The 27,725-nt window shown below is 34.7% G+C and overlaps 1 protein-coding gene across 1 annotated transcript in view; it reads left to right on the top strand.

Moving 5' to 3' along the window:
• Window positions 1-2,074: 2,074 nt before the first annotated feature.
• The window catches only part of LOC138315014 (chromodomain-helicase-DNA-binding protein 4-like), a 36,036-nt gene continuing 10,385 nt past the window's right edge, over window positions 2,075-27,725 (top strand). The window contains 32 exon segments of the mRNA XM_069255729.1: window positions 2,075-2,302; window positions 4,014-4,103; window positions 7,612-7,733; window positions 8,082-8,171; window positions 8,703-9,057; window positions 9,510-9,646; window positions 9,909-10,112; window positions 10,811-10,954; window positions 12,041-12,217; window positions 12,517-12,636; window positions 12,841-12,924; window positions 13,261-13,481; window positions 13,834-13,962; window positions 14,909-15,020; window positions 16,340-16,531; window positions 16,947-17,083; window positions 17,395-17,596; window positions 17,888-18,009; window positions 18,326-18,499; window positions 18,793-18,931; window positions 22,038-22,169; window positions 22,297-22,414; window positions 22,745-22,869; window positions 23,136-23,367; window positions 23,878-24,035; window positions 24,324-24,609; window positions 24,820-24,878; window positions 24,880-24,909; window positions 25,385-25,476; window positions 25,668-25,854; window positions 26,103-26,459; window positions 27,006-27,225. Of these exon segments, the coding sequence (XP_069111830.1) occupies window positions 2,236-2,302; window positions 4,014-4,103; window positions 7,612-7,733; window positions 8,082-8,171; window positions 8,703-9,057; window positions 9,510-9,646; window positions 9,909-10,112; window positions 10,811-10,954; window positions 12,041-12,217; window positions 12,517-12,636; window positions 12,841-12,924; window positions 13,261-13,481; window positions 13,834-13,962; window positions 14,909-15,020; window positions 16,340-16,531; window positions 16,947-17,083; window positions 17,395-17,596; window positions 17,888-18,009; window positions 18,326-18,499; window positions 18,793-18,931; window positions 22,038-22,169; window positions 22,297-22,414; window positions 22,745-22,869; window positions 23,136-23,367; window positions 23,878-24,035; window positions 24,324-24,609; window positions 24,820-24,878; window positions 24,880-24,909; window positions 25,385-25,476; window positions 25,668-25,854; window positions 26,103-26,459; window positions 27,006-27,225 (5,014 nt within the window). The 5' untranslated portion in view covers window positions 2,075-2,235.

Here is a 27,725-nt window from a genome sequence, read left to right as displayed (position 1 = left end):
AGATACTTTATATACCTTTTCCCGATATCATTACATATAACATCTTATACACATCTATAGACAGTGGCGTCGCCAACGGGAAATCAATGATTACTTTACGGGCGCCCTATAGTCTCCCTGGTTTAAGGAATTTTGGGGGTCCCGTGAAAAAAAATTACGATTTAGAATGACTGAGATGAGTTTTACGATGTATTTTGATTTTTTTGCGAGCGCCGAAGACGCGAAATTTTTGTGATTGGGGGTCCAGGGGTCTTCCTCGGGGGGGGGGGAGGAATTGCGATTTAGGATGATTGAGATGAGTTTTACAATGTATTTTGATGATTTTAAAGCGTTCTGAACACGATAATATTTCGATTTAAAATTACACCTATTTCGAAATGATAATTGTGAATGTCCTCATACCATAATGCAACTCTGCTCGATCTGAACATGCTGTGTAACTCGAAATAATAATGAATTAATTGTCTTGCTAAGACATATAAACAAATAAACGTTTTAAGAGACATTTTTTTTTTATGGTATAATCCCTTGATGGACATTTTTAGTCTAGTTCGTGTGTATTGAATTTTCATTATTAAATATTTGAACATTACGTGCTTAAATATTTTAGAAAACGCGCCTCGCAGCGGAAAAATCTAAAATGAAATAAGAAAAATATGCAGGACGACTCTTTTTTCTTTCAAATGTGCATTTTTAGAACATTTCACTCGGCGAAAAGGTGGGGGGGGGGGCAAAAAAATATGCTTGACCGCCACAGAGAAGCGAAAAACTAACCATTACTTTAAATTTGCCGTCATTTTTGTTCTTGTGTGTTCTTCATGCTCCTGCATTGGAGGTGGTGTGAGATTTTGTTCCGAGAACAATGTTTTCGTTTCATGTTTATTGCGTGTGGGCGATTTTTTTAAAATCGAAATTGTCCTGTGTTCTTGTATCAAGAACATGTCGTCCAAAGACACGACTGTGTTGTCCTTGCCAACTGAGCGAAAACAAAAGCATGGGGATTACTCGATACTAAGTAACCTTCAAGATTGACCTTTCAAAAGATACAGAAGTCAAGTTGGCTTCGAAAAATTGCGAACGAAAGAAATGAGACTTACTTATAAATCCTTGGAAAGAAATAACGCAAATTACGCCATCGCTAGGCCGACATTTGTATTTATTTTGGATATTAAAACTACATATATATCTTAGAAACATACATATAGAATCTGCTTCACATTGGTAATGAATGAAAGAGACCGAACAATATATTGTAAATTTATTTTTTTGATTATCTCTTTGGAAACCAAGAACGTATATGTATATATACGTCTTCTTGAAAACTGGCCGAGGAACAAATCATTTGCTGATAATTTGCTATGTATAATGAAATAACATAAATATGACTGTTGTGTATGTACATTATAAAATCTAATTAGGTCTAAATAAGTAAATAACATATATATAATGTGACATGCTCATGATCAGTTGACCGTCCCTTTTTTGCACCTCTCATCCACCTTGTATTCAGCTGGCTATAATATTATATGTTATATCAGGAAATAAAATAGATTCCCAACAGTAAAAAGTAGACCTATATATTCTAAAATAGGCCTAGTATTACGTACGTAACACATGATAGCGGCTACTATAGGCTATGCTAAATTTTAAATGTTCAAACAACTGGATTTATAAGTTACATTCGTACATCCTTGATTCGTACTAGTTAAAAAGTTACTATGCTTATGGTTTTAAAAAGTAAAACAAATTTTTAAAAGCTTATGTAATTAGATGATAAGTTAATGCTGTAGAACAAATCGATGATTTAGAGAAGATGAAAATGTGCAAAACGGTCGTCGCCGGGGCTCTTGAAGACAATTAATTCAACTTAATTGATGTCATATAACGGGCACCTGTTGTACTGAAATAAAATACAAGTGTCTTCAGAGAGGATCAGAGCAGGGGTAGTTGTTATACATTTAGTTTATGTAAATTAACGAAAATATATTTTTAATCACGTGATAGGTTATAAGCCAAAAATCAGAAATTATGGGATATATTTTCCAATCAGTGACGTCACACTGCGCATGATCAACCCAAGCACCATCGCTCAAGCGACGCAGGGGCAAGGGATAGGGCGGCTAAACCCATGTGTGCCCCGATGCTTGATGTTGTGTAAATCAACTATAAATACGAACAGAAATTGATCTGGCTAGTTCAAAGGAGTTTTCTTAATCATCACTGACACCAACTATCATGGCTTCAGCGGCAAAAAATGACGAAAACGACGAAAGTATGGATGTCGGAGAGGAGACCGGCGAAGGTATCGCTTTGTTTAATTTCCTAATTAGGTTGATGGGAGCTTTCGATTTCCTCCTTGTTTGACAGTTGAATCATTAAAGTTCCCTTCGTCCTGCACAAATCAATGTTCATTGAACATCTAATTAGCGATAAATCATAACTTTATGTCGACACAACACAGTTTGTATCGTATTCTGGAGATGTTTTTAAACCACGAGTCGAGCGGAATTCCCTTTGCCTACGTCTTTGTTCATTTGCATACAGGATACGAAAACCCTGTGTATTTACGTTTAGTAGGGGGTTTTCCCGGTTATTATAGCAGTTTTGAAGTCAGTAAATGTTTATTTAGAAACAACATTTACGCCAAAGAAAAATATGCTTGAATTTTTTTATTTCCCTTTGATCAAAATTCACTTCAAAATCGATGGGATAAATATCGGGATAAATATCATACCGACTAGTAGCGGTATGCGCATGCCCGGAAGACAAGTGTTTTCTGAAGCTTATCAGCTGATTCAGTCAATTAACAACATAGTCCTACAAGATCCGACTAATTTCGTTTTAAAATAAAGATGACAGTTGAGATTTGTCTTTAAAATACGTTTATCACCTAACACACTGTTGATATTTATTGCATGGAAAATATTTTTATGATAATATTGAAGAAAAAATATCATCAAAATCAATCCATTGAAAATTAAACCATTGTTCAATGCATGAACAATGTAAAATTTACTTTCTTTAATATTTGAAGATGCCCCACCGCTGAGACACAGTATTTTTCCACTATCAAAAGCAGGAGCAGACAATTTAGTATTTTTCATTTTTCTCCAGTGACAAAAGTTACTTAATTTACACCATTACTACCATTGAAAAGCTTGACCTTCTAATTTATTTCAAATAGAAAATATTAAAAATTCCTTGGCACCATGTCCTGTATGGAATGATGTACTGTATGGAATGATGTACTGATAGTGCATGCATCGAAAGCAAAATAAATTATTTCGTGTTATTTTTTGTGTTAATTAGACATATACATACATGATTAAACACCATTTATTGTTCAAATGATAGGTATTGTTTATGCTCTGTCAGCGGTGGAGCATCTTTAATGTTTTTACTTTGATAAAATATATTTTGATTAACCATTGGTTCAAAACATTACTTTCTATCAATGTATATTTGATTACAGTAATCCGATTGACATGATTCTTAGATAAAGAAAGTATTTAATTATTAAAAATAAAGAAAATTAATATATTTATTTCTGCTTGTCATCCATAATGTTTTTAGTCTAGTTCATGATCAAGGAATTCCATGTAATGTACATTTATCCTGTGTGTAGCCTGTTGGAGTTGCACAATCTCTTGATTCTTAGATATTTTTTTTATATACAATGTACATTATAGAAAGTCATATATAACTATAGGCCCTTTTCCAAGTTTTTATTTTTAATATACAAAGAAAAATGTATTATAGCTGAATCTTTTTGAACTTTATTCCAAAAATAAGCTAGCTTCTGAAATGACAAGTCTGCTTATAAATATAAGATTATTTCCTGTTTTGCATTAGAATTTGTTTATAATGATAAGACGCCAAAGAAAAAAAAAAAAAAAAAATGCATTGAAACAGTACAACTCCAGCAGGGACAGGACTTCATTTTACCGACACTTCTGATTTGAAATATTCCACAAGTACAATAGAAAATAAGTGAGCTGCACATTTTTCTGCAGATGAGCGTTATTCAACGCCACAAAATGCATCTCCGTCACCATACTCGCCACCTGAACAGGAGGGGGCGGAGTCTAGAATGGGTCATTCCTGTAAGTAGTCGATAGTGCCCAGGAATGAACGCCTCCGTATGATGCATGCTGCAGTGTTATTTGCATTTCACCTTGGTTGACGGCCATTTATTATTTAGTTTTAAAATCATTTACTTTATGTTGTAATGTGGCGATATGAAAGATTTTATCTTCCTTTATTAAAGAAATTATTAGAAAGTTTGATTTACGTGAAATACTTTTGATAAATTTCCATGCCCCATGATAAAACCCATGTTACCCATTTCTTTATCATGGCTATTGGTAGGAACGCAACCTGTTCATCCTCAGGCATGAGGAAGTGGGGACATGACATGATTGGCATTCTATGTTTTGTTACAAAATTGTAATTGGCTAGTATGCCATATCTCAGAAGGCTTTTACCAGATGATCATGACTCCAATTGAACTAAGTTGAAAATTGTTGATTTCCTATATATATGCACAAAAATGTTAAAACAATGGATAATTTTGCATCCTTAGATGCTGTACATTTATGTTGCTATAGCATTTTAAATCATTGTGCAAAATTTAAAGGATTTTGTTATCTTTATTTTTAAGCAACAAGTTCACATTTTATCGGGATTCCGATTGTTTTCAAATTATTTGGCAGTCTGAAAATTATCAAACTAATTTGCATGTCAAGATGGAATATAGGTGAATAAAACAAATTTAATACTTTATTATTTTGATGGGTAAAAAGGGATTGTGTATATTTACTTACTGAAGGTCATTAGGTCAGAGTGTCAAATATATTCGATGGTGATCCTATTATATTTGATACTGGGACAGAAGCATGTTGGGGTGTAGGGCTGTCAGTGTCAAGATATTTTACACCCTATAATCTTAGTTTTGAGCTATACTGATGTATCTTGATGATCGGTGAGAATAATTTATATAAACTACTAGCTATTTACAGATGAACCTTAACTGATCTTATGACCATCAAATCAATTTTAGATAACTATTTAATGATGATCATGCTGCTGCAACTCTACATATAATGTGCAGCCCATAAAAGCTACGCGTATAACTTAATGGCCAATCGCCGTTATTTGGTAGAGATATATAGATTCTAGACCGACTACTACTGAAGTACTAGCTATATATCAAGTCTCCAAGGCCATTGTAGTCTCATTTTTGAATAAATTTAAATGGCAGTGACGTAATAATGATGATCCAGAACCACTACAGATCTCCTGTGGTGTAGGAATAAATTAAAATCTACTGAATATTTTATTCAAATTTATTAAACAATGGATAGACACGTCATAATGCCATCTTGTTCCAATGTTTATTTTATATTCTTTTTATATGTAGTTATATAAATGATAGTTATTTGATAGTTATTTAGTAGTGCTTTTTTCTGTATTAAATTTTCTTTTTAGTTTCACTCTCTGTTTTATGATTTTCTTTGCCATACATATATCCTAGACATTTGATAGAATTAATTTTATACATGTATACCGCCATATAAGGTTTACATATTTTAGATGTTGGTGGTGCTGTATATACATACTGCTAGCTCTGGTTCATTGTGCTGTGAGCTGTACATGTGCTTTCATTTACATCATTATTTTACTTCATGAAATTCATTAGTTTACGAGCTAATGATTGGCTTTTAGTATGCATGTTTGGATTTTTGGAATCATTTTAGAATGATGTTGTTTATTAATGCTTCTACTATTTTAAAACTAAGTTTTTTACTATGAAACCATATGGTGCTTTCTCAAGTTTCTCAATGATCATTAAAAACTGGAAATGAAATGTTTGTGATAAGCAATTTAACTTAAATGTGAACTACTGCTTACAAATAGAATGAAGGATATGGCCATTTTGATAAAGTTATGAACGATTCAAAGCCTCTTAATCAATACATTTTGAGATCCAGTACTATAAAGCAGTTTGTACACATGTGATGCAGTATTTAACACTGAGAGGTTTGAGTAAGGTACTATACATAACATGCTGCTGCTGATTTTGTGATAGATAGATTTGATAATGTAGACATGATGGGGAAATAAAGATAGATTTGATAATGTAGACATGATGGGGAAAAAATGCTTCTATTACAGCCGATCCGCGAATGTCAAGTTGCATCGGTATCTTATAAATTGGTGTTGCAGATCCACATTCATTTAGTAATGTATTATGATAAAATCTTATTGAGAACTTGAACACTATTCATCAGATTTTAACAATGGCTCCTCATTGTAGAGTGGGAGTCTTGGTGTAATCATAATATGTTCTAACCTGACAACTGCCTTACTTCTAGGCTATAAGTTGAGGGGAAAAAATCAATAATTCCAGATTCTGTTAAAAACAACTGCAGCTTTACAGCAGACATAAAAGAGGCCAAGTCTGCAATCTGTAGATCTGGGGACTAGACGTAAAAGTGTGTCACACCGCGGATCAATAGTCCATCAGTCTGCAGCTGTATAAACCTGCTCTACATTATAGCATGTCCCGCTGGGCTGTAGTGGAGGCAAATCATAATTAGCTTTCATATAAACATTGACCTTGCATTGGTTTGGGTTTTATCAAATCCTACAATAATGTGCATCCATATTATGACTCATATGAATGATACTGTATACGTAACATACATATGACCTTATTGGAAATATCATGTTATCCTCAAGAAATCAGCAATATCAGGAATTTATTTCTAGCTTTGTTATAGTTAACCTTTAGCATTAATGGAATAAACCGAATTAAGTACCTTATTTTTGGAAGGGTCCAATTCAACAAATGTCTAGATGAAATTTTTATGGAAAAGAGCAGTTTATATTTTGGACATAAGAATCCAAGATTTTGACCCAGATATGTAGTGCATTCAAGTATAGGACAAAGCTTGCTTGATTAGGTGCTGAATGTAATTTAATGTATTTCGTAAATAAAAGGGAGGTAATACACCAATGACATGTATAATGTATAGGTATTTTCTGATCCCCCTAGCTTCCCTGTCACTATATGTACAGTTGCTTTTAAGGCATGAATCGAAGTCATCAATGCATACCAATTGTAAGCTTATATTCAGCAATATTATCACCAACCAGCAGTGAACCCTAGGTCTGTAGCCATGTATTTATATAACAGTACATATGCATTTAGTTTGTCATAGTTGCAAAGCTGAACCCTAGTTTTAAATATAGCTTTTCATGAATACTTCAAAGCAAGTTATAAGAAGAATATTTTATATATATAATAGTTTTACAATATTGATATAGATGAATGTTTGGTGAATAATATTGACTCATACATTGTTTGAAGTTTTCAGAATACTGGTATTTAAATTTATAAACAGCTTCTTTAATATATCTAGAAATATAATAAATTTGATTTTGTTTATAAGTTAAGATTAGATAAATCTGTACTATAATTACAGATATATATGGTGTAGATATACATGTACAAGTTGTAGATATATGAATATTGTTTGATCCAATGTTGGGTTGACTTTTACTCTGTGTTATTTCCACGCTTTGACGATTGTACATTGATTTGAGCAGATGATGATTTACCAGATAGCCCGGTGCCGGAGAAGAAAAGTAAAAAGAGACGATCTAAAGATCCTGCAGAGAAAAAACAAAAACGCAAAAAGAAGAAGAAGAAATATGACGACGATGAAGAGGTGAGCGACGTAACATTTCAGATGAAGTATCAACATAATATCATTGTCATGTTTAATCATTATCTCACAATTTTCAGTTTTAGTATAAATAATTCCTTTATTAAACTTATCATCATCATCAAGCTTAAATTTATCATCGTCATCAAGCTTAAACTTATCATCAACAGCAAGCTTAAATCAGTTTTCAAAGTTTGAATTAAACAAAAAAGTTTATTCACAGAATATTTGATAAAAAAAACCCAAACATCTCAAGACAATTTGAAATAATATTGTTTCATTTTATGTTTAAAAAAGTAGAAGATTTTGATGTGACTACAGTAACATGGGTACAACTTTATTTAATTATAGATGGGATTTGATGATGATGCCAGTGAAGACTACATATCTCCACCCAAAAAACAGAAGAAGCCTAAGGGATCAGCTTCCTCTACACCTAAGGTAACATTTACTACCAAACAACAATGAGCTTTATGTATAGATATTGGCTATGAATGAACATCTGACAGCCAAAATGGTGTTTAGTCATTTATTGTTAAAGCTGAAGAAAAAAAGGCTGCAATTATGATTTAATAGATATTTCACATTTTGTAATTTTCTCAATTTTAGATTTTGTTGCGCATTATTACAAAAGTTATAAATGTTTGGCCTGTTCCTAAAGCACTATGGTTCTGGTAAAGAATTAGTATTATACATGAAAACAAATTCAGAGCAATACATTCTGGTACTGAGATAAACTTCAGTGATATTTATCATTTTCAATTTTTATGTGCTGATTCACTAGAAGAAATAGAAGTATTTTTCATTCCTCATTGTGCAATATTATACTACAAGTTTTGAAGCAAGTCAAATAGCCTAATTTATATTATGTTATATTTGTCTATCAAAGTTACAACCATTGTCTGTGATTTTATTGTTTGTGATTTCATTGTTTACATTTGTGGTATTTGATTGATCTCTTCACACTTACAGGAAAAGAAGAGTCCTTCAGATATCATAGCAGATGATCTTGGCATCAATAACATTGACATTGAATACGACGATGATGATTTCACCACACTGAATAACTACAAGTTGTTCAAACAACATGTTCAGCCACTTATACAGAAGGCCAACCCAAAGGTGCCAATGGCCAAGATGGTCACGTTGATTGGGGCAAAGTGGAGGGAGTTTGCCCAGCTAGTTGCAGCTCGAAACAAAACACGAGAATCAACTGGGAGTACGAGTGCACCACCAAAGGAGAAGGCTGCAGAACCGGTGAAGGAGAGAGAGGAAAGAGATGATTCAGACAGAGATGATAATATAGACGATTCTCTGAAAGATAATGGTGAGAAAATGTTCTCTTCTTTCTTATTCAAAGTTAATATGAGTCCATCATGGATTAGATCCAATTAAACTTCACAAAATGATTAAAATTCTCAAAATCCTGTGATATTACGGAAATCCCAAGTCTGAACGTCGTATTTTAGTATCCATTCTTATACTTGATTCTTAGAAAAGCATAATTGTCTATTTCTACCTTTTCGAAAATTTCCATAAACACTGTTAAATTTTTCATTGCCTACTTTTATCGCACAAAAAATCCCAATTTTCACCAGGTGGCAATTTCCCAAAATACCCAGGAAAAACACTGAAATCAGATTGCAAGATTCTCATATTTTCTAATCTGATTAATTACTCTGGACATCTAATGATATGTTGTTATTACTTCGATATTGTGAAATGCCTTTAGAATGTTTTACTGTGGATTGCTCTGAGAAATGTTCTGTACTGTTTCAGGTGACGAGGATACTGAGCCACAGGATGAAGCTCCTTTGGAAGAAAAACCCAAAAAGAAGTCAAAGTCTAAGAAAACTGTAGCTCCCCTGAAGATAAAAATCAACAAGAAGAAGAAGAAAACTAAGAAAAATGCCTCGGTTAGTTTGTTGTTCTCAATAGTGTAACATTATTCAGAACTGTTCTCTGTGACTATGGCGATAGGATCTTTTAGGGTGTAACTTTAAGATTTAGGTAAATATAGATCATGATTTTCATTGAACAGGTTTAAAGTGTGCTGGAGCAACTGTTATTGATCCTTATAATATAACCTGACTTTAATTAACGTTGACGTTCACATCACCAGTCCAAATAATTCTCTCTGTCTTTTTTAGTCAATGGCTTATTTACCTTCTATTCTAGGATGATGACGCTGCCTTCAACACAAGTGACGAGGAATTTGAGCGACAATTGGAGGAAGCTTCCCTGCTACAGGAGGCTGCAAAGGAAGCAGAGCCGGCTCCAAAGCGCAAAACTAAGACAAAGAAGGGGCGTGGCAGGGGAGGAAAGAAAAAGACCAAGACTACCAACAAGTTTCCCAATGATCCAGATGCAGAAGGCTATGAGGTCTGGAAACTCTAGATTAAAAATTGTAGTTGAGAAAAATATACATATTTCTATAGACTTCCAGTGACTTTTTCTCCCTATATAATTGGGGTCGTTACCGAACCCATTCCCAATGCCAAACCCCCCCCCCCCGACACATTCCCAATGCCAAACACAATGAAAAATTCCCAACTCAAATCACTGAAAAACAAATAAAACCCAGAAATCTCTCCCTTCGTTGTTTAATCTAATAACAAACTACTCTGAAACTGTAGTTATGGTCATCACCTTTTGATAAAATGAAATAGTTTATAGTTTTACAATATCTAATCACCTATTATACAATGTTCAGTAATGGGTAATTTTCCCCCAAAACTGCTCTTTTCACGATTAAAAATTCCCAATTTGTTACAAAAACTTTTTTCCCATAATACCCTGAAAAATCACTGACTTCTTTACGATGCTACACCTTGGTGAAATTATCGAGAAATCATTTTCCTTAAGAATGGTACAATTTAGCGTTGTCAAGTATTGCCAACGTGATGTAAAAGTTGACTTTATTGTAATATGTGTAAAGCTGTTCATTAAGATTGAAGATCTTGATTTATTCATTATGATTCAAAATCATAATGAAGTGATGAGATATTTATCAGTTTTACTGTCAATGATATGGATAGGTGTTGTGAAACTTTGATTAATTTTCTGATGTATTACTCCAGACGGACCATCAGGACTACTGTGAAGTCTGTCAGCAGGGCGGTGAGATCATTCTGTGTGACACCTGTCCGCGAGCTTACCATCTCGTCTGTCTGGATCCAGAGCTAGAGGAGGCACCAGAGGGAAAATGGAGCTGCCCCCATTGTGTAAGATTAGCAGGATATTATTACTGTGTCAACTAATGAGTTATAAAATCAGAACAGTATGTCCTGAACAAAATTCATAGGATAAAGACATTGCATTATAACAAGTATTATCTGAAAAACTGGTTTACTATAAATGTATATGAAACTAATGGTTGGAAACAAATTGCTTTGAATGATACAAGTTCTCCTAGTTATCTGAGTCAGAGTTGGTGGAAGTTCAGTTGTAAATGATCCATGGTTTTGTTATTTCATCTGTCGTGATTGTTTTTATTTATAAAGATTTTTGTTTAGATGTGTTTGTTTATCATTTGTTTGGGTTTATTTAAATGATTTTGGTTGTTTTAGAGAGTATTAATCATTTGTTTGGGTTTATATAAATGATTTTGGTTGTTTTAGAGAGTATTATCATTTGTTTGGGTTGATATAAATGATTTGGTTTTTACAGGAGGGTGAGTTATCATTTGTTTGGGTTTAGTTAAATGATTTTGTTGTTACATGAGGGTGAGTTATCATTTGTTTGGGTTTATATAAATGATTTTGTTTTTACAGGAGGGTGAGTTATCATTTGTTTGGGTTTAGTTAAATGATTTGTTTGGGTTTATATAAATGATTTATTTTGGTTTATATAAATGTTTTGTTTATTACAGGAGGGTATTATTTGATTTGGGTTTATATATATTTGTTATTAAGGAGGGTGTATATTTTGGGTTTATATAAATGATTGTTATTACAGGAGGATTTATCATTATTTGGGTTTTATAAATGATTTGGTTGTTACAGGAGGTGATTATCATTATTTGGGTTTATATAAATGATTTGTTTATTACAGAGGGAGGGTATTATTTGTTTGGGTTTATATATATGATTTTGTTTATTACAGGAGGGTGAGGGTATTATTAGTTTGGGTTTATATATATGATTTGTTTATTACAGGAGGGCGAGGGTATTATTTGTTTGGGTTTATATAAATGATTTGTTTATTACAGGAGGGCGAGGGTATTATTTGTTTGGGTTTATATATATGATTTTGTTTATTACAGGAGGGCGAGGTATATTGTGTTTATATAAATGAATTGTTTATTACAGGAGGGCGAGGGAATTAAGGAGCAGGAGGAGGATGAACACATGGAGTTCTGTCGTGTATGTAAGGACGGAGGTGAGCTCCTCTGTTGTGACCAGTGTCCTTCAGCCTACCACATGCACTGTGTCAACCCACAGGTTAAAGACATTCCTGATGGTGACTGGCTGTGTCCAAGATGTTCTGTAAGTCTTTAAATACCCTAACTCAAAGTTAGCTTTACACAGGGGTAGTGAGAATTTTAGCCTCACTAGCTTGGGGCTAATGATTTTTCTAAGATATTCAAAACAAGAAACATACACTCTCAAACATTGCAATTATAAGTAATACTTAATCTAACTTTAAATCTTCATCTGGAGTCAAGTTGGCTAATTTTACTGATGGATGGTAACAGGTAGACCTGGTCGTCACAGGGATACATAGTATTTCATTTTGTTCTTGGATTCACTGCTTATTAACTATTGTTCTCTTGATTATCTTTCAGGCTGAGCCTCTACGGGGACATGTTGAGAAGATCCTGACCTGGCGATGGACTGAGCCCCCAGTACAGGAAGATAAATTAGATGAGCTTGACCATACTCATGCCCACCCTCCATCTAAAAAGGTAATTAGTTATACAGTATTTGTCCCAAGATTGTGTATTCATTTTGCCAAAATTTTCAAGAGTACTCAAATGATCATGAGTTTATTAAAAATCAAATAATTTAATGTTCTTCATTCATTTTATAATTTAAAGAATTACATAGCTGTGATAAATTTTGTAGTAATAAATGAATGTGATTAATGTGATCTCTTCTTTTTGTAACAGGCCAATTTAAAACCGACAAGGGAATTCTTTGTCAAGTTCCGTAATTTGAGTTACTGGCATTGTGATTGGATCAGTGAGCTCAGGGTAAGGTGTATTAACACTTTATAAATACATTAAACATAACGCTGAGATATAATGTCATCTTAGAAGATATATTTCTTCATATAGCAGGTTCTAAATGACTAGCATTTTAGCCTGTACAAGACTTACAAACAGCCTTTTTCTTATAATTTGTTTTCAAGGTGAAAGAAATTTTTTTTACATGTGTAACACATTGTCATATTAGTTATCAATCTTCAGTTACTGTTAAAGTCAGTTTTAGTGAAATCTTCTTAATACCGATTGAGCTGATTTATGTTTTCATTGTTATCTTTTTCAGTGATTTATTCATATTAATTTGATGATTGGTTGTTTAAACAGGTGGATGTATATCATCCTGCTATGTACCGTCACTACATCCGTAAGAACGACATGGACGAGCCGCCGCCATTAGAAGATGGCAGTAGTTACGGTATGAAGGATTATCACAAGATTAAAGGAAAGAAAGCCATCGAGGGTGGTGGTGAAAATCTGGAAGAACGGTTCTATAAATACGGTGTTCGTCCTGAATGGCTAGAGGTGCACAGGATCATCAACCACAAGTAAGTAGGGCTGTATATTCCGTCTTTGCATATTACAGAGTTAGCTCCCTTGCGGGTAGGTATCGATTGTTACGTCATTGTTTTGTGAGCGCAATTCACATCGTTTTCTCCGAAACATATGACGTTACGCTCGCAAGTGCAGATAACTCTGTAATATGCAAATGCGGAATATAATCAAATATACTAATTTAATAAAATGTAAATTGTCATTAGTGGACATTGTTGTAGATTTCCTCGAGCATCTGTCTTAACTTTTATCTTACTAGATGTTCTTCGTGGTTACTAACATGTTGACATTACTGAAGAATAGAATGTAGTGTGTATTAAGTTATTTTGTATATTGTGTTTTAAGGGTATCCAAGGATGCTACCTGGTATCTGGTGAAGTGGTGTGACCTGCCGTATGACCAGGCTACGTGGGAGAGTGAAGACAGTGGGGTCGCTAACCTCCGCAAATACATTGATGATTACGACATTCTCCGGTAGGTATTGAAACAACACATGTCATAATGATATCTGTTGTATCTATCAAGAGTTTGACTCGTTTCATTCTCTTATTTAGGTATGTAATTAAAACAAACTGAACTTTGATTTATCTACCAAAGTTTTGAGGGTATGACAATTTATGTGAAAAAGAATTAACTCAATTGTCCAATCAGTAAAAGAGTCAAGGTTTTGCCAGCTTTTGTCTGCAGTTTATGGTAAATAAGAATTTCTGTAATAGAATACTGCAAATATAGCTATGATATTTAAGTATAGGGCAAAGAATAATTCTAATAGCATGGAAATAAATTGTGGAATTTTCAAGGCAATCTGCCCCTTTGTCAAGACACAATAAGAACAAATAAAATTTCATATTAAACAAAGACAACACACATTACAAACAAAATTGGACAAAACAGGACAATGTGGAAAAACCGGATCACACAGTAGTAGATACTGCGATACAGATACCATATAACTTAGATAGGATATGGATCAAGGTAGTAATATCAACAACGTCAGGTTTCTACTTCTGGTTGGGACAACTTCAAATCTCTACTCCTGGTTGGGACAATATCTCTAATTCATGTGATCTTTGATTCAAAAAAATCTGGTATAAAACAAAATTGTGCAAAAGTAAATTGAAAACTATAATGTGACTGGATGATTTGAGCACAGTACTGTATTTCTATTTGAGCACAGTACTGTATTTCTATTTGAGCACAGTACTGTATTTCTATTTGAGCACAGTACTGTATTTCTTTTGAGCACAGTACTGTATTATCTATTTGAGCACAGTACTGATTTCTATTGAGCACAGTACTGTATTTCTATTTGAGCACAGTACTGTATTTTTTAGAACTATTTGAGATTTGAGCACAGTACTGTATTTCTGTTTCCCCTTTTGTTTTGGACATATGATTCATGTGTTTGTCCTTGGTACAGAGCCATGATGTTTGGTAATGGAGACAAGAAGGGACCGGGTAAGAAGAAGAAAAAGAAGGATAAAGAGATTGACATATCAGATAAACAGCCTCCTAGCTTCCCTACTACAGATGTAAGTACATCATATGTAATGTCAAGGTCACTATACTAACTTCCCTACCACTTATGTAATCAGTAATGTCAAGGTCATTATACTAACTTCCCTACCACAGATGTAGGTACATCATCAGTAATGTCAAGGTCATTATACTAACTTCCCTACCACAGATGTAAGTACATCATCAGTAATGTCAAGGTCATTATACTAACTTCCCTACCACAGATGTAAGTACATCATATGTAATACAATGTCAAGGTCACTTATACTAACTTCCCTACCACAGATGTAAGTACATCATCAGTAATGTCAAGGTCATTATACTAACTTCCCTACCACAGATGTAATGTACATCATCAGTAATGTCAAGGTCACTATACTAGCTTCCCTACCACAGATGTAAGTACATCATCAGTAATGTCAAGGTCATTATACTAACTTCCCTACTACAGATGTAAGTACATCATATGTAATGTCAAGGTCATTATACTAACTTCCCTACCAGATGTAAGTACATCATCAGTAATGTCAAGGTCATTATACTAACTTCCCTACCACAGATGTAAGTACATCATATGTAATGTCAAGGTCATTATACTAAACTTCCCTACCACTGATGTAAGTACATCAAGGTCATTATACTAACTTCCCTACCACAGATGTAAGTACATCATCTGTAATGTCAAGGTCATTATACTAACTTCCCTACCACAGATGTAAGTACATCATCAGTAATGTCAAGGTCATTATACTAACTTCCCTACACAGATGTAAGTACATCATCAGTAATGTCAAGGTCATTATACTAACTTCCCTACTACATATGTAAGTACATCATCAGTAATGTCAAAGGTCATTATATAAAACTTCCCTACCACAATGTAAGTACATCATCATGTAATGTCAAGGTCATTATATAAACTTCCCTACCACTGATGTAATGCCAAGGTCATTATACTAACTTCCCTACCACTGACATAAGTACATCATCTGTAATGTCAAGGTCATTATACTAGCTTCCCTATACCACTGATGTAAGTACATCATCAGTAATGTCAAGGTCATTATACTAACTTCCCTACCACTGATGTAAGTACATCATCTGTAATGTCAAGGTCATTATACTAGCTTCCCTACCACTGATGTAAGTACATCATCAGTAATGTCAAGGTCATTATACTAGCTTCCCTACCACTGATGTAATGTCAAGGTCATTATACTAGCTTCGCTACCATTATATGATGCATTTTGTTAAATCAAACAAAGTCGTTAATACTTTAGAACCTTGCATTAGACTGGCATCTTAATATGCATGATTTCTTATTTTGTGACAGTTACGAAAGAAATTGGACCGAGATCCTCCCTATATCTTCTCCACTGGAGGTTGTCTACATCCCTACCAGCTTGAAGGTCTTAACTGGCTGAGATACTCGTGGATTAATGGAACAGACACCATCCTCGCTGACGAGATGGGATTGGGCAAAACCATCCAGACGATTACTTTCCTTTACTCTCTATATAAGGAGGTAAAGCGAAAATGAAAAAGTCTTAATTTGTTTTCTTTGTCTCCAAATGGAGCTAGGTATTAAAAGGTGCTAGTTATTAGACACCCTTTGTATACTATGTAAAATACGACGTTATTTACAATATTTAGACATTGAAAATGACAAATAGATATCCGTCTCTGATAACATATAATGCAATTGTACTTCGTTTCCTTATTTTTATGTTGCTTGTTTTGTATTATTTATTCTAATGTTAAAAGTGTTGATTAGTGTTGTCATTAACAGTGTGATAGTAGTAATAGATCAATGTGTGTTATCTTAGGTAAAAATACCACCAGAACAATTAACAAAGGTCAGTTAATACAACAATGTAGACAATGTAGCGGGCTCAGTGATACAGACATGAACTAATTTCTACATGTTGTATTATTTACAGGGACATTCCAAAGGGCCATTTCTTGTGAGCGCCCCTCTATCCACTATAATTAACTGGGAGCGCGAGTTTGAGTTCTGGGCCCCAGACCTGTATGTGGTCACATATGTAGGAGACAAGGACTGCCGCGCTGTTATCAGGTACATAACATTTAATCTATAGTTATTTTCTCTTCAGATTTTAGTTTGAAAATAACTAGTCTATTCTATGATGGCATATGACTGTTTTGAAATTAGAAGAAAGTGTATGATAATACATATATTTTCATATTTACATCCAAACTTTTGAATAGATCTCATTTCTACTCTGTGTAAGACTAAGAGCATACAAAATATTGAACATTTATGACTGTCACATTTATTAAGATCCTATTATTTCTGTTACCAAGCAGATTTATTTAATATACTCAAACAATGGAAGCTGTACTTTACAAATGACTTTCCTTTTATAGAGAGCACGAGTTTTCATTCGAGGAGGGAGCCATCCGTGGTGGAGCGAAGGCCTGTAAAATGAGACAGGATGTTCCGGTCAAGTTCCATGTGTTACTGACATCTTACGAGTTGATCAGTATTGATAATGCTACACTAGGATCTGTAGACTGGGCCGTTCTGGTGGTGGACGAAGCTCACAGGCTCAAAAATAACCAGTCGAAGGTATAAAACATGGTCTAGTGTTGTCAGTTATCTACAATATATACACTCAGAATTATTCTCTCAATACTTTATAAAAGAACTCTATATATGTAACTGATAGTTCATGTATTGTAATGCTTATTGCATAGACAAGAAATAAGAAATATAATTTCTAGCTTCGCAGATTTATAGAAAAGTAATAACTTGGTAAATTTATGAAAATTTGCTGGATTTGTAGCAGTATTTTTCAAGTTTTGATTTTATTTCGAGACACAAAATACTTCTAGACTCTACAAATTTTGTTTTGTGCAGTTTTTCCGTGTGCTGACTAATTACAAGATTGCCTACAAGCTACTGTTGACTGGGACTCCACTACAGAACAACTTGGAGGAACTGTTTCATCTACTCAACTTCCTCAGTTCAGAAAACTTCAAGTGAGTTCACAGTGTCATATCCTCAATGAAGAGGTTTAGTGTAACATAAAAATGTAGAGAATAAAACCACATTGGTTACAAGTACAGAATGGAGATATGTTGTTTCACTTAAAGGTCACATTTATACAGACGATACCAGTTTAGTATGACAAAATTTAACAAACAACATGTAGTTACTTTTGGTAAATTTATGCTCTAGTACAGGAGATTGTAAAATCCTAGGTGAATGGAATTAAAGGAGAAAATGAGATCCCTTATCAGTGTTACTGAAATATTTGTAAAGCTTGGTCTGTTAATGTGGTATATTGATTTACAGTCAGCTTCAGAGTTTCCTCGACGAGTTTGCAGACATCGCAAAGGAGGAACAGGTCAAGCGTCTCCATGACATGCTGGGACCTCATTTGCTGCGTCGACTTAAAGCTGACGTACTCAAAGGCATGCCGACCAAGAGTGAATTCATTGTTCGTGTGGAGCTTAGCCCAATGCAAAAGTAAACATCAGATAAAAATTTTGTGTGACTAGCTGACTTGGCTGAAATAATTACTTTTATCAAATGATTTTTTGTTTAAAATACATATTAATCACAGGAATGATACAATTCTTTATCATATATGCATCATTTCTACCCTAATTGATTAGCCTATAGCATTCGTTTCTATTGTATTAGTCTATTATTAGAATTCAGACTAGATTTATGAAGAAAACTTCCAAAGCAATGAATTCATTTTACATTAATGCATATTTTGTTTTCAACAGGAAATATTATAAGTACATCCTAACGAGGAAATATTATAAGTACATCCTAACGAGGAATTTTGACGCCCTGAACCTGAGAGGTGGAAGCCAGGTGTCACTACTCAACATCATGATGGATCTGAAGAAATGCTGTAATCACCCATATCTGTTTCCTACAGCCGCTAATGTAAGTCATGTCAAAACAATGAAACATCCTACTGCAGCTAATGTAAGTCAATTCAAAACAATGAAACATCCTACTGCCGCTAATGTAAGTCATCTCAAAACAATGAAACATCCTACTGCAGCTAATGTAAGTCATCTCAAAACAATGAAACATCCTACTGCAGCTAATGTAAGTCATGTCAAAACAATGAAACATAGCTAATGCCGCTAATGTAAGTCATGTCAAAACAATGAAACATCCTACTGCCGCTAATGTAAGTCAATTTCAAAACAATGAAACATCACTGCCGCTAATGTAAGTCATGTCAAAACAATGAAACATCCTACTGCCGCTAATGTAAGTCATGAAACTAATGTAAGTCATGTCAAAACAATGAAACATAGCTACAGCTAATGTAAGTCATGTCAAAAACAATGAAACATCCTACTGCTGCCGCTATGTAAGTCATGTCAAAACAATGAAACACAGCTACTGCAGCTAATGTAAGTCATGTCAAAACAATGAAACATCGAGCTACTGCCGCTAATGTAAGTCATGTCACAAGAAAAACAATCCTACTGCAGCTAACAGTGAAACATGCTAATGTAAGTCATGTCCCAAAAAACAATGTGAAACATAGCTTACTGCCGCTAATGTAAGTCATGTCAAAACAATGAATCATAAGCTACTGCCGCTAATGTAAGTCATGTCAAAACAATGAAACATAGCCGCTACTGCCGCTAATGTAAGTATGTTCGTCAAAACAATGAAACATCCTACTGCCGACTAATGTTAAGTCATGTCAAAAAAACAATGATAACATCCTAACAAGCCCGCTAATGTAAGTCATGTCAAAACAATGAAAACATCCTACAGCTGAGCTAATGTAAGTCATGTCAAAACAATGAAATATTCCTACTGCTGCCGCTAATGTTAAGTCATGTCAAAAACAATGAAACATCTACAAGCTGCAAATGTAAGTCATGTCAAAACAATGATTACTTCCTACTGCCGCTAATTAAGTCTTTGTCAAAAACAATGAAACATCCTACAGACCGCTAATGTAAGTCATGTCAAAACAATGAAACATCCTACTGCCGCTAATGTAAGTCATGTCAAAACAATGAAACATCCTACTGCAGCTAATGTAAGTCATGTCAAAACAATGAAACATAGCTACTGCCGCTAATGTAAGTCATGTCAAAACAATGAAACATCCTACTGCCGCTAATGTAAGTCATGTCAAAACAATGAAACATCCTACTGCCGCTAATGTAAGTCATGTCAAAACAATGAAACATCCTACTGCCGCTAATGTAAGTCATGTCAAAACAATGAAACATCCTACTGCCGCTAATGTAAGTCATGTCAAAACAATGAAACATCCTACTGCCGCTAATGTAAGTCATGTCAAAACAATGAAACAATGCATTGCTACTGCGCAGCTAATGTAAGTCATGTACAAAAACAATGGAATACTAAGCTTCTGCCGCTAATGTAAGTATGTCAAAACAATGAAAACATCAAGCTACTGCCGCTAATGTAAGTCATGTCAAAACAATGAAACACAGCTACTACTGCCGCTAATGTAAGTCAAAAACAATGAAACACGCTCATAAGTCAAAAACAATGAAAACATACGGTACTGCCACTAATGTAAGTCATATGTCAAAAAATAAACATAGCTACTGCCGCTAATGTAAGTCATGTCAAAACAATGAAATATAGCTACTGCCCGCTAATGTAAGTCATTGTCAAAACAATGAAACACAGCTACTGCCGCTAATGTAAGTCATGTCAAAACAAATGAAACATCCTACTGCCGCTAATGTAAGTCATGTCATCAAACAATGAAACATCCTAATGTAAGACGCCAATGCTAATGTAAGAAATCATGTCAAAACAATGAAACATACCTACAGCCGCTAATGTAAGTCATGTCAAAACAATGAAACATCCTACTGCTAGCTAATGTAAGTCATGTCAAAACAATGAAACACCTACTGCCGCTAATGTAAGTCATGTCAAAACAATGAAACATCACTGCAGCTAATGTAAGTCATGTCAAAACAATGAAACATCCTACTGCAGCTAATGTAAGTCATGTCAAAACAATGAAACATCCTACTGCAGCTAATGTAAGTCATGTCAAAACAATGAAACATCCTACTGCAGCTAATGATAAGTCATGTCAAAACAATGAAAACATCCTACTGCAGCAATGTAGTCCTGTCAAAACAATGAAACACAGCTACTGCCGCTAATGTAAGTCATGTCAAAACAATGAAACATCAGCTACAGCCGCTAATGTAAGTCATGTCAAAACAATGAAACTGTCTACTGCCGCTAATGTAAGTCATGTCAAAACAATGAAACATCCTACTGCCGCTAATGTAAGTCATGTCAAAACAATGAAACATCCTACTGCCGCTAATGTAAGTCATGTCAAAACAATGAAACATCCTACTGCCGCTAATGTAAGTCATGTCAAAACAATGAAACATCCTACTGCAGCTAATGTAAGTCATGTCAAAACAATGAAACATCCTACTGCAGCTAATGTAAGTCATGTCAAAACAATGAAACATCCTACTGCCGCTAATGTAAGTCATGTCAAAACAATGAAACATCCTACTGCCGCTAATGTAAGTCATGTCAAAACAATGAAACATCCTACTGCCGCTAATGTAAGTCATCTCAAAACAATGAAAACACTACTGCCGCTAATGTAAGTCATGTCAAAACAGTGAAAAGAAAAACTCCAACTACACACTCCATAGAACCATTTAAACAACATTAAGTAATCAATAAGTTAAATCTTATCAATATACAATGAAAAGCTTGGTCCTGGGCCAAAAGAAAAGATAATTAAACAGTTTAATTAAGTTCTACATGTTCGTGTTAATGAGATCTAAAATGAGATGAATTATCTGGAACTTGACTGGCTTATAAGATATTATTTAAATCGTCACTATTCCTTGACCCTAGCCAACTGAACTATAAGTTGCTTTCAGATGACTTTTAACAAGAGTCTGTTAGCTTTTTTGTAGTTGATCATTAAGTCCCATTGAGTTTGTATAATTAGCCAGGGATGCACTGCTGTATCTTTTGATCCATTGTTTTACAGGAAGCACCAAAAGTAGCTAATGGTATGTTTGAGGGCAATGCACTGATCAAGGCATGTGGAAAGTTGGACCTATTGGCAAAGATGATGAGAAATCTGCATAAAAATGGCCATCGAGTTCTCATCTTCTCACAGGTATGAACATATCTAGTATTTATACATGAAAACTATGATAATCTGGTCTTAATCAAGGTAATTACTGGTTAATTCCTATGTCTAGATACTCTGGATTTTACAGTGGATGTTTTCTCATGTTTTGTAGATGACGAAGATGTTGGATATCCTGGAAGACTTTTTAGAACATGAGGGCTACAAGTATGAGAGAATTGATGGAGGCATTACTGGTGCCCAGCGTCAGGACGCCATCGATAGATTTAATGGTAAGTATCAAATCATTAGGTCAATTTTAACATTTTACAATGTCTGTAATCACTTATGGTTACAATATGATTATCAATAAAAAATATGTCATGTCATGTCATTGGGATTTTTGCGTAACATTACAATTTTTAGCCTCAAATTAAACATTTTGATTTTTACTCAAAAGATTACAATTTTTCATTTCATTGACCTTTTTTTTCTGACCAAACAGTAAAATATTTACTTGTAATCGATAAAATAGAATGACTTGACTTAACGGTTCATATCAAATTAAGGTTCATTTAAGAGGGTAATGTAAGTCTATACCTGTTACTGTATTATTTTGACAGCTCCTAACGCGCCCCAGTTCTGTTTCCTCCTGTCCACACGAGCTGGAGGTCTTGGTATCAACTTAGCCACAGCTGACACCGTTATCATTTACGATTCGGACTGGAATCCCCACAATGACATTCAGGTAAAATCTATACTCTAGCCTCTTTACATAACAACATTAAAACTATTTATTCTTTTGTAATTGTTTGCCGTCGAATCTCAATCTTAGCATGTTTTAGACATGAAATTGCATACTATATGCTGTTCTTTTTAAATATATGCCATTGGAATATTTTTAAAAAAATATGTAAATAATAATTCTTATTTGAAGATCAATAAATAAAATGTTACTGGTATTTCGGTCCTCATGATCACATTGATGATAAAAATCACTGTTTTGACTTTTAGGCTTTCAGTCGTGCCCACAGAATAGGACAGGCTAATCGGGTGTTGATCTACCGATTTGTAACAAGAGGCTCTGTAGAGGAGAGGATCACACAGGTGGCCAAGAAGAAGATGATGTTGACTCACTTGGTCGTGCGACCAGGTCTGGGTAACAAAGGTGGTGCTATGTCACGTCAGGAGATGGACGACATCCTCAAGTTTGGCACGGAGAAACTGTTTAAAGATGATGACGATGGTAAGATTGTCTACTGGTAATTTGAAGCTCTGAGCGAAATGTAGGGAATCTTCACTTAGAAGTGAGCATAGTAAGTTAGCATAGTCAGAGAGCATGTTAAATTAAACTTTATTTTGTGTCTTCATTTAAGGTCAATTTCTGAATCTCTTAAATTTTTTGTCCTTTATGCAACATTTCAAATAGTGAACATTGATGTTGGGCAGTATATTATGGCTAGAAACTGCCAGGACTACAAAAATGGAAAGTCAAGTTAAATATATTTCCTAGCTCTATTAATTGAAATTATGTAACAAATTGTATAAATTGCCCTTTCGATTATTTACCTTCATGATCCTGCAATAAAAAAAAATGGCATGTTAAAAATGTCTGCTCTGTCAGGTCTTGTCGGTCCCTATTTTAAACAGACACAAGATTTCTTGTGTTAAGATTTTAGTACAAACATCCTGAGTTCATCAACCTGTATAAAACAAATATGTTCTAAGGATTCTGTGTAACTGTGATAATCTGTAGGTAAAGCTGAAGATGAACAGAGAATTGTGTATGATGATAAAGCCATTGAACAGCTACTGGACAGGACCCAGGAGGGCCAGGAGGAGAAGGCTATGGCCATGAACGAATACCTCAGTTCATTCAAGGTGGCCACCTACTCCATGAAGGAAGGCGAGGAGGTATGTATACTCAACATCATGTTAAAAAGTAATTGTGAATAGAATCAATTGTTTTTGACATTCTTTGATCTGGTCATAAATAGGAGGAATACAACTGATAATTGTTTTTAAAAAATAACCTAGAGATGTGCAAGAGGTAGCTTGGTCAAGCTATCAGTAGAACTATAAATAGCAGTAAAACAAGTACAAAGTTCCACTGTTTTGACTAGGTCTGGCTTTTGTCCTGTCTAGATGTGTTTTACAAATTATAAATACTACCTTATTATAAGATAAAATTATTAATAATAGGAGGAAGAGCCTGAGACAGAAGTCCTGAAACAGGAAGCTGAGCATGCTGATCCAGCGTACTGGGAGAAACTACTGCGACATCATTATGAACAGCAGCAGGAGGACCTGGCACGTACTCTCGGCAAGGGCAAACGTGTCCGTAAACAAGTCAATTATAATGACGCCATGACAGGACAGGACGATGCCTGGAAGGACAACTTATCAGACTTTGACTCTGACTTCAGTGGACCAGGTGGTGGTGAAAATGAAGACGAGGACGATGACGATTTTGAAGATAAGGAGAGTGGTGAGTTGATATTTTGATGTAGATTTTATTCTCAATTACTTTTTTATTAAAACTTATATATAAAAAGAAAATAACCGTACAGATTTAAGCTATATATTTTTCAAAAGAATTCATTTTGGAAGTGTATTATCTTTAATCCTAGGATTAAATATTTAGTTTGAATATATCAATTTGCCTGAAATACTTGTATTGTTGTTTTGTTTTCTTCAGCATCCAAGAGTAGACGAAGAGAAAAGGACCATGATCGAGATCGCCCAATCTACCTAATTCCCATTGTTAGCTAGGGTTAATGTTCAAATAGTGAGGTGAGAAATCAAAACGTAGCCTGGTCTTGTTATTAAACGGGCGGAAGTCAACTGTTTTAGTTTGATTTTAGTATGATAGGCACTTAACCAAAGGGTTTATATTTACACTTCTAGGCAGAAAAAATTCCCAGTATAGTTGTTTACGTCTAGTGTCATTTTAAAAAATTGATAGTGAATATCAGGTCATTTTAATACATTTTTTGAAATCTATGTATGGGTTTGTCCACCGTGAAATCTATGTATGGGTGTTCAGTCATTTGTTTACCCTTTGAAAGTGGACACAGATAAAAGTTGCACAGTTTTTAGGAGGGTCTGTCACTAGCTCGACTGTCCCTCAAAGGCTCTGTGCTACAGATCTAACAAAACATCTGACTCCAGTTAATTCTATGTCTCATAACCTGGTAACATAGATTGTCAAAATTAACTACTAGATTGTTTGATATATTCATTAACGACATTTAAATGTTTAGGTGCTGGGATTCAATGCGAGACAGAGAAAGGCGTTCTTAAATGCAGTGATGAGATATGGAATGCCACCACAGGATGCTTTCAATTCTCAATGGTATGTATATCTGATCATTCTCCTTGATCCACACGAAAACTTAAGGTCATTGCATGCAAATCGCGAAATTAAGCACTCGCAAAATATATCCACTTATGCAGTACACTTTTCATGTCTTTGATAATTGAATGAAGGCATTGAACTTGGAGATCTTTAAATTATTTCTGTGATAATACAACTCGTTTGAACAGGTTGGTGAGAGATCTGAGGAATAAGTCAGAGAAAGTGTTTAAAGCCTACGTCTCCTTGTTTATGCGCCATCTGTGTGAACCAGGAGCAGATAACGCAGAGACGTTCGCTGATGGTGTTCCTAGGGAGGGGTTGTCACGACAACATGTCCTCACTCGTATCGGCATCATGTCTCTAGTCAGGAAAAAGGTAAGTGTTTTGTTTATTATCTCTTAGTCTAACAAAGATTTTGTCTTCAGTAAGTTGTAAAATAAAGTGCATTCACTAGACAATAAGGAAAGTATTAAGATCTAAATCAACATGGTTGTGTCAGAGCTGATGTAGAGTGGTCAGTAATTACTGTTGGTGATTTTGATTGTCAGTAACTTATCTCCCTTACATTGTTCAGTGACCTCAAGCCGACCTTTACATAACCTTGGCCTGTTTTGGTTTTGTAGGTACAAGAATTTGAACAAATCAATGGGATCCACAGCATGCCATACTTGAAGGCCACAGATGCACTAGAAAAGGTCAAGGTTGCTGAAGCAAATGAAAAGATCAAGGAAGAGAAGCAGAAGGCTGCTGAAGCTGCAGAGAAGGTCAAGGCCGAAGAGAACGCAGCATCTACAACAGAAGAGACCACAGATAAACCTGAGGAATCAAAGGCATCTGATGTGAAGACTGAAGACGAAAGTTCCAAGGCGGATACGGCTGGTGAGAAAGAAACAAGTGAGGATGATAAGAAAGAAGATGAAACAAAGGAGGAGGAAGCTACTAACAAGGAAGAACAGAAGAAAGAAGAAGATGAAAAAGAGGTAGTTATTTCTGTTCTTCCAGTACAAAGACAGGGGGGGTGTCATGTTTTCTTTTGTTTTGGGTCAGTGATCAAAGATGGCTGCCATAGTCACTGGTTGGTAGATGTGCTTTCACATGTAGGCAAGGGCTTTTTAGTGTATGTCTTACAGACAAATTTTAGTTTTCTTAGCATCAATTATTAGTTCACATTTAAGTGACAATATCAGATTCTAAGAAAACTAGTGTTAGAATAATATATATATATGTGAACATTGCATTTTGGATAAGTTAGATTATTGTACTCTTGATTGTAAATTTTCTTCTGAATCTCTCATAAAAGGTTTGCTTTGAAAACCAGTAAAATCAAACTTTATTCATAATTGTGAATTATATTAAACTTTAGTATTAAATCTGAATTTGTCAAACTTCATTATTAATTCTAAATCTATAAAAACTTTAATATTAATTTTGAATCTATCAAACTTTAATTTGTTCGTAATTCTGAATCTATCAAACTTTGGTCATAATTCTGATTATAAACAAACTTTGTTCATAATAATCTACAGAAGGATGAGTCTGAGGAAAAGAAGGAAGAAGAAGCAGAAGGTGCCAAACAAACAGAGGAAAAGAAAGGAGAAGCTATGGAGACTGATGAAAAAGATGTGAAGAAAGAAAAGGAAGAAGCAATGGACACAGAAGAAAAGAAAGACGAAGAGAAAAAAGTAGAGGAAGAGGATAAAAGTAATGAGAAGACAAATGAGAATGAAGATAAGGAGAAAACAGAAGGTATATATTGCTTAGATATTATCCTTCTTCAAAAAAATGAAAGGTAGATGAATTGATGGAAATAAAATAGGATAAATTGGAAGTCGTTGTGTATATTATGGACCACTACCGTTTTAAAATCTGGATTTGAGTGCTCGCCCCTTTGAGGAAGGCTCTGGGTTCTGTCCCCTGGCCGAGACACACCAAAGCCTATAAAAGTTTTAGTTTCTGCTCCTGCTTAGCGCTCAGCATACAGGGAGGGGGACGACTGGTTTGCCCGATGTCAGTATAATGTGACCGGGTGGGGTGTGTTGCTTGTTGTCATCGGCGGCATGCCAGTGATATAGCACTATAAAAAGGGCAACAGTTCTACTATACAAGAAGACACTACATGAATATACCGCAGTTTCCCAAAACACGCACCTCGCGTAACATACATGCAACAAGCAGCATACATGAGAGACTATCCTTAAAAGACCATAGCTGTTAGTAGGACGTTAATTAATCAAACAAAAAAAACC

This window comes from Argopecten irradians, chromosome 1 (assembly GCF_041381155.1).
Source record: "Argopecten irradians isolate NY chromosome 1, Ai_NY, whole genome shotgun sequence".
Classification (NCBI taxonomy): domain Eukaryota; kingdom Metazoa; phylum Mollusca; class Bivalvia; order Pectinida; family Pectinidae; genus Argopecten; species Argopecten irradians.
Note: the sequence above shows the minus strand (reverse complement) of the source record. Positions and strands in the feature narration are given on the sequence as shown.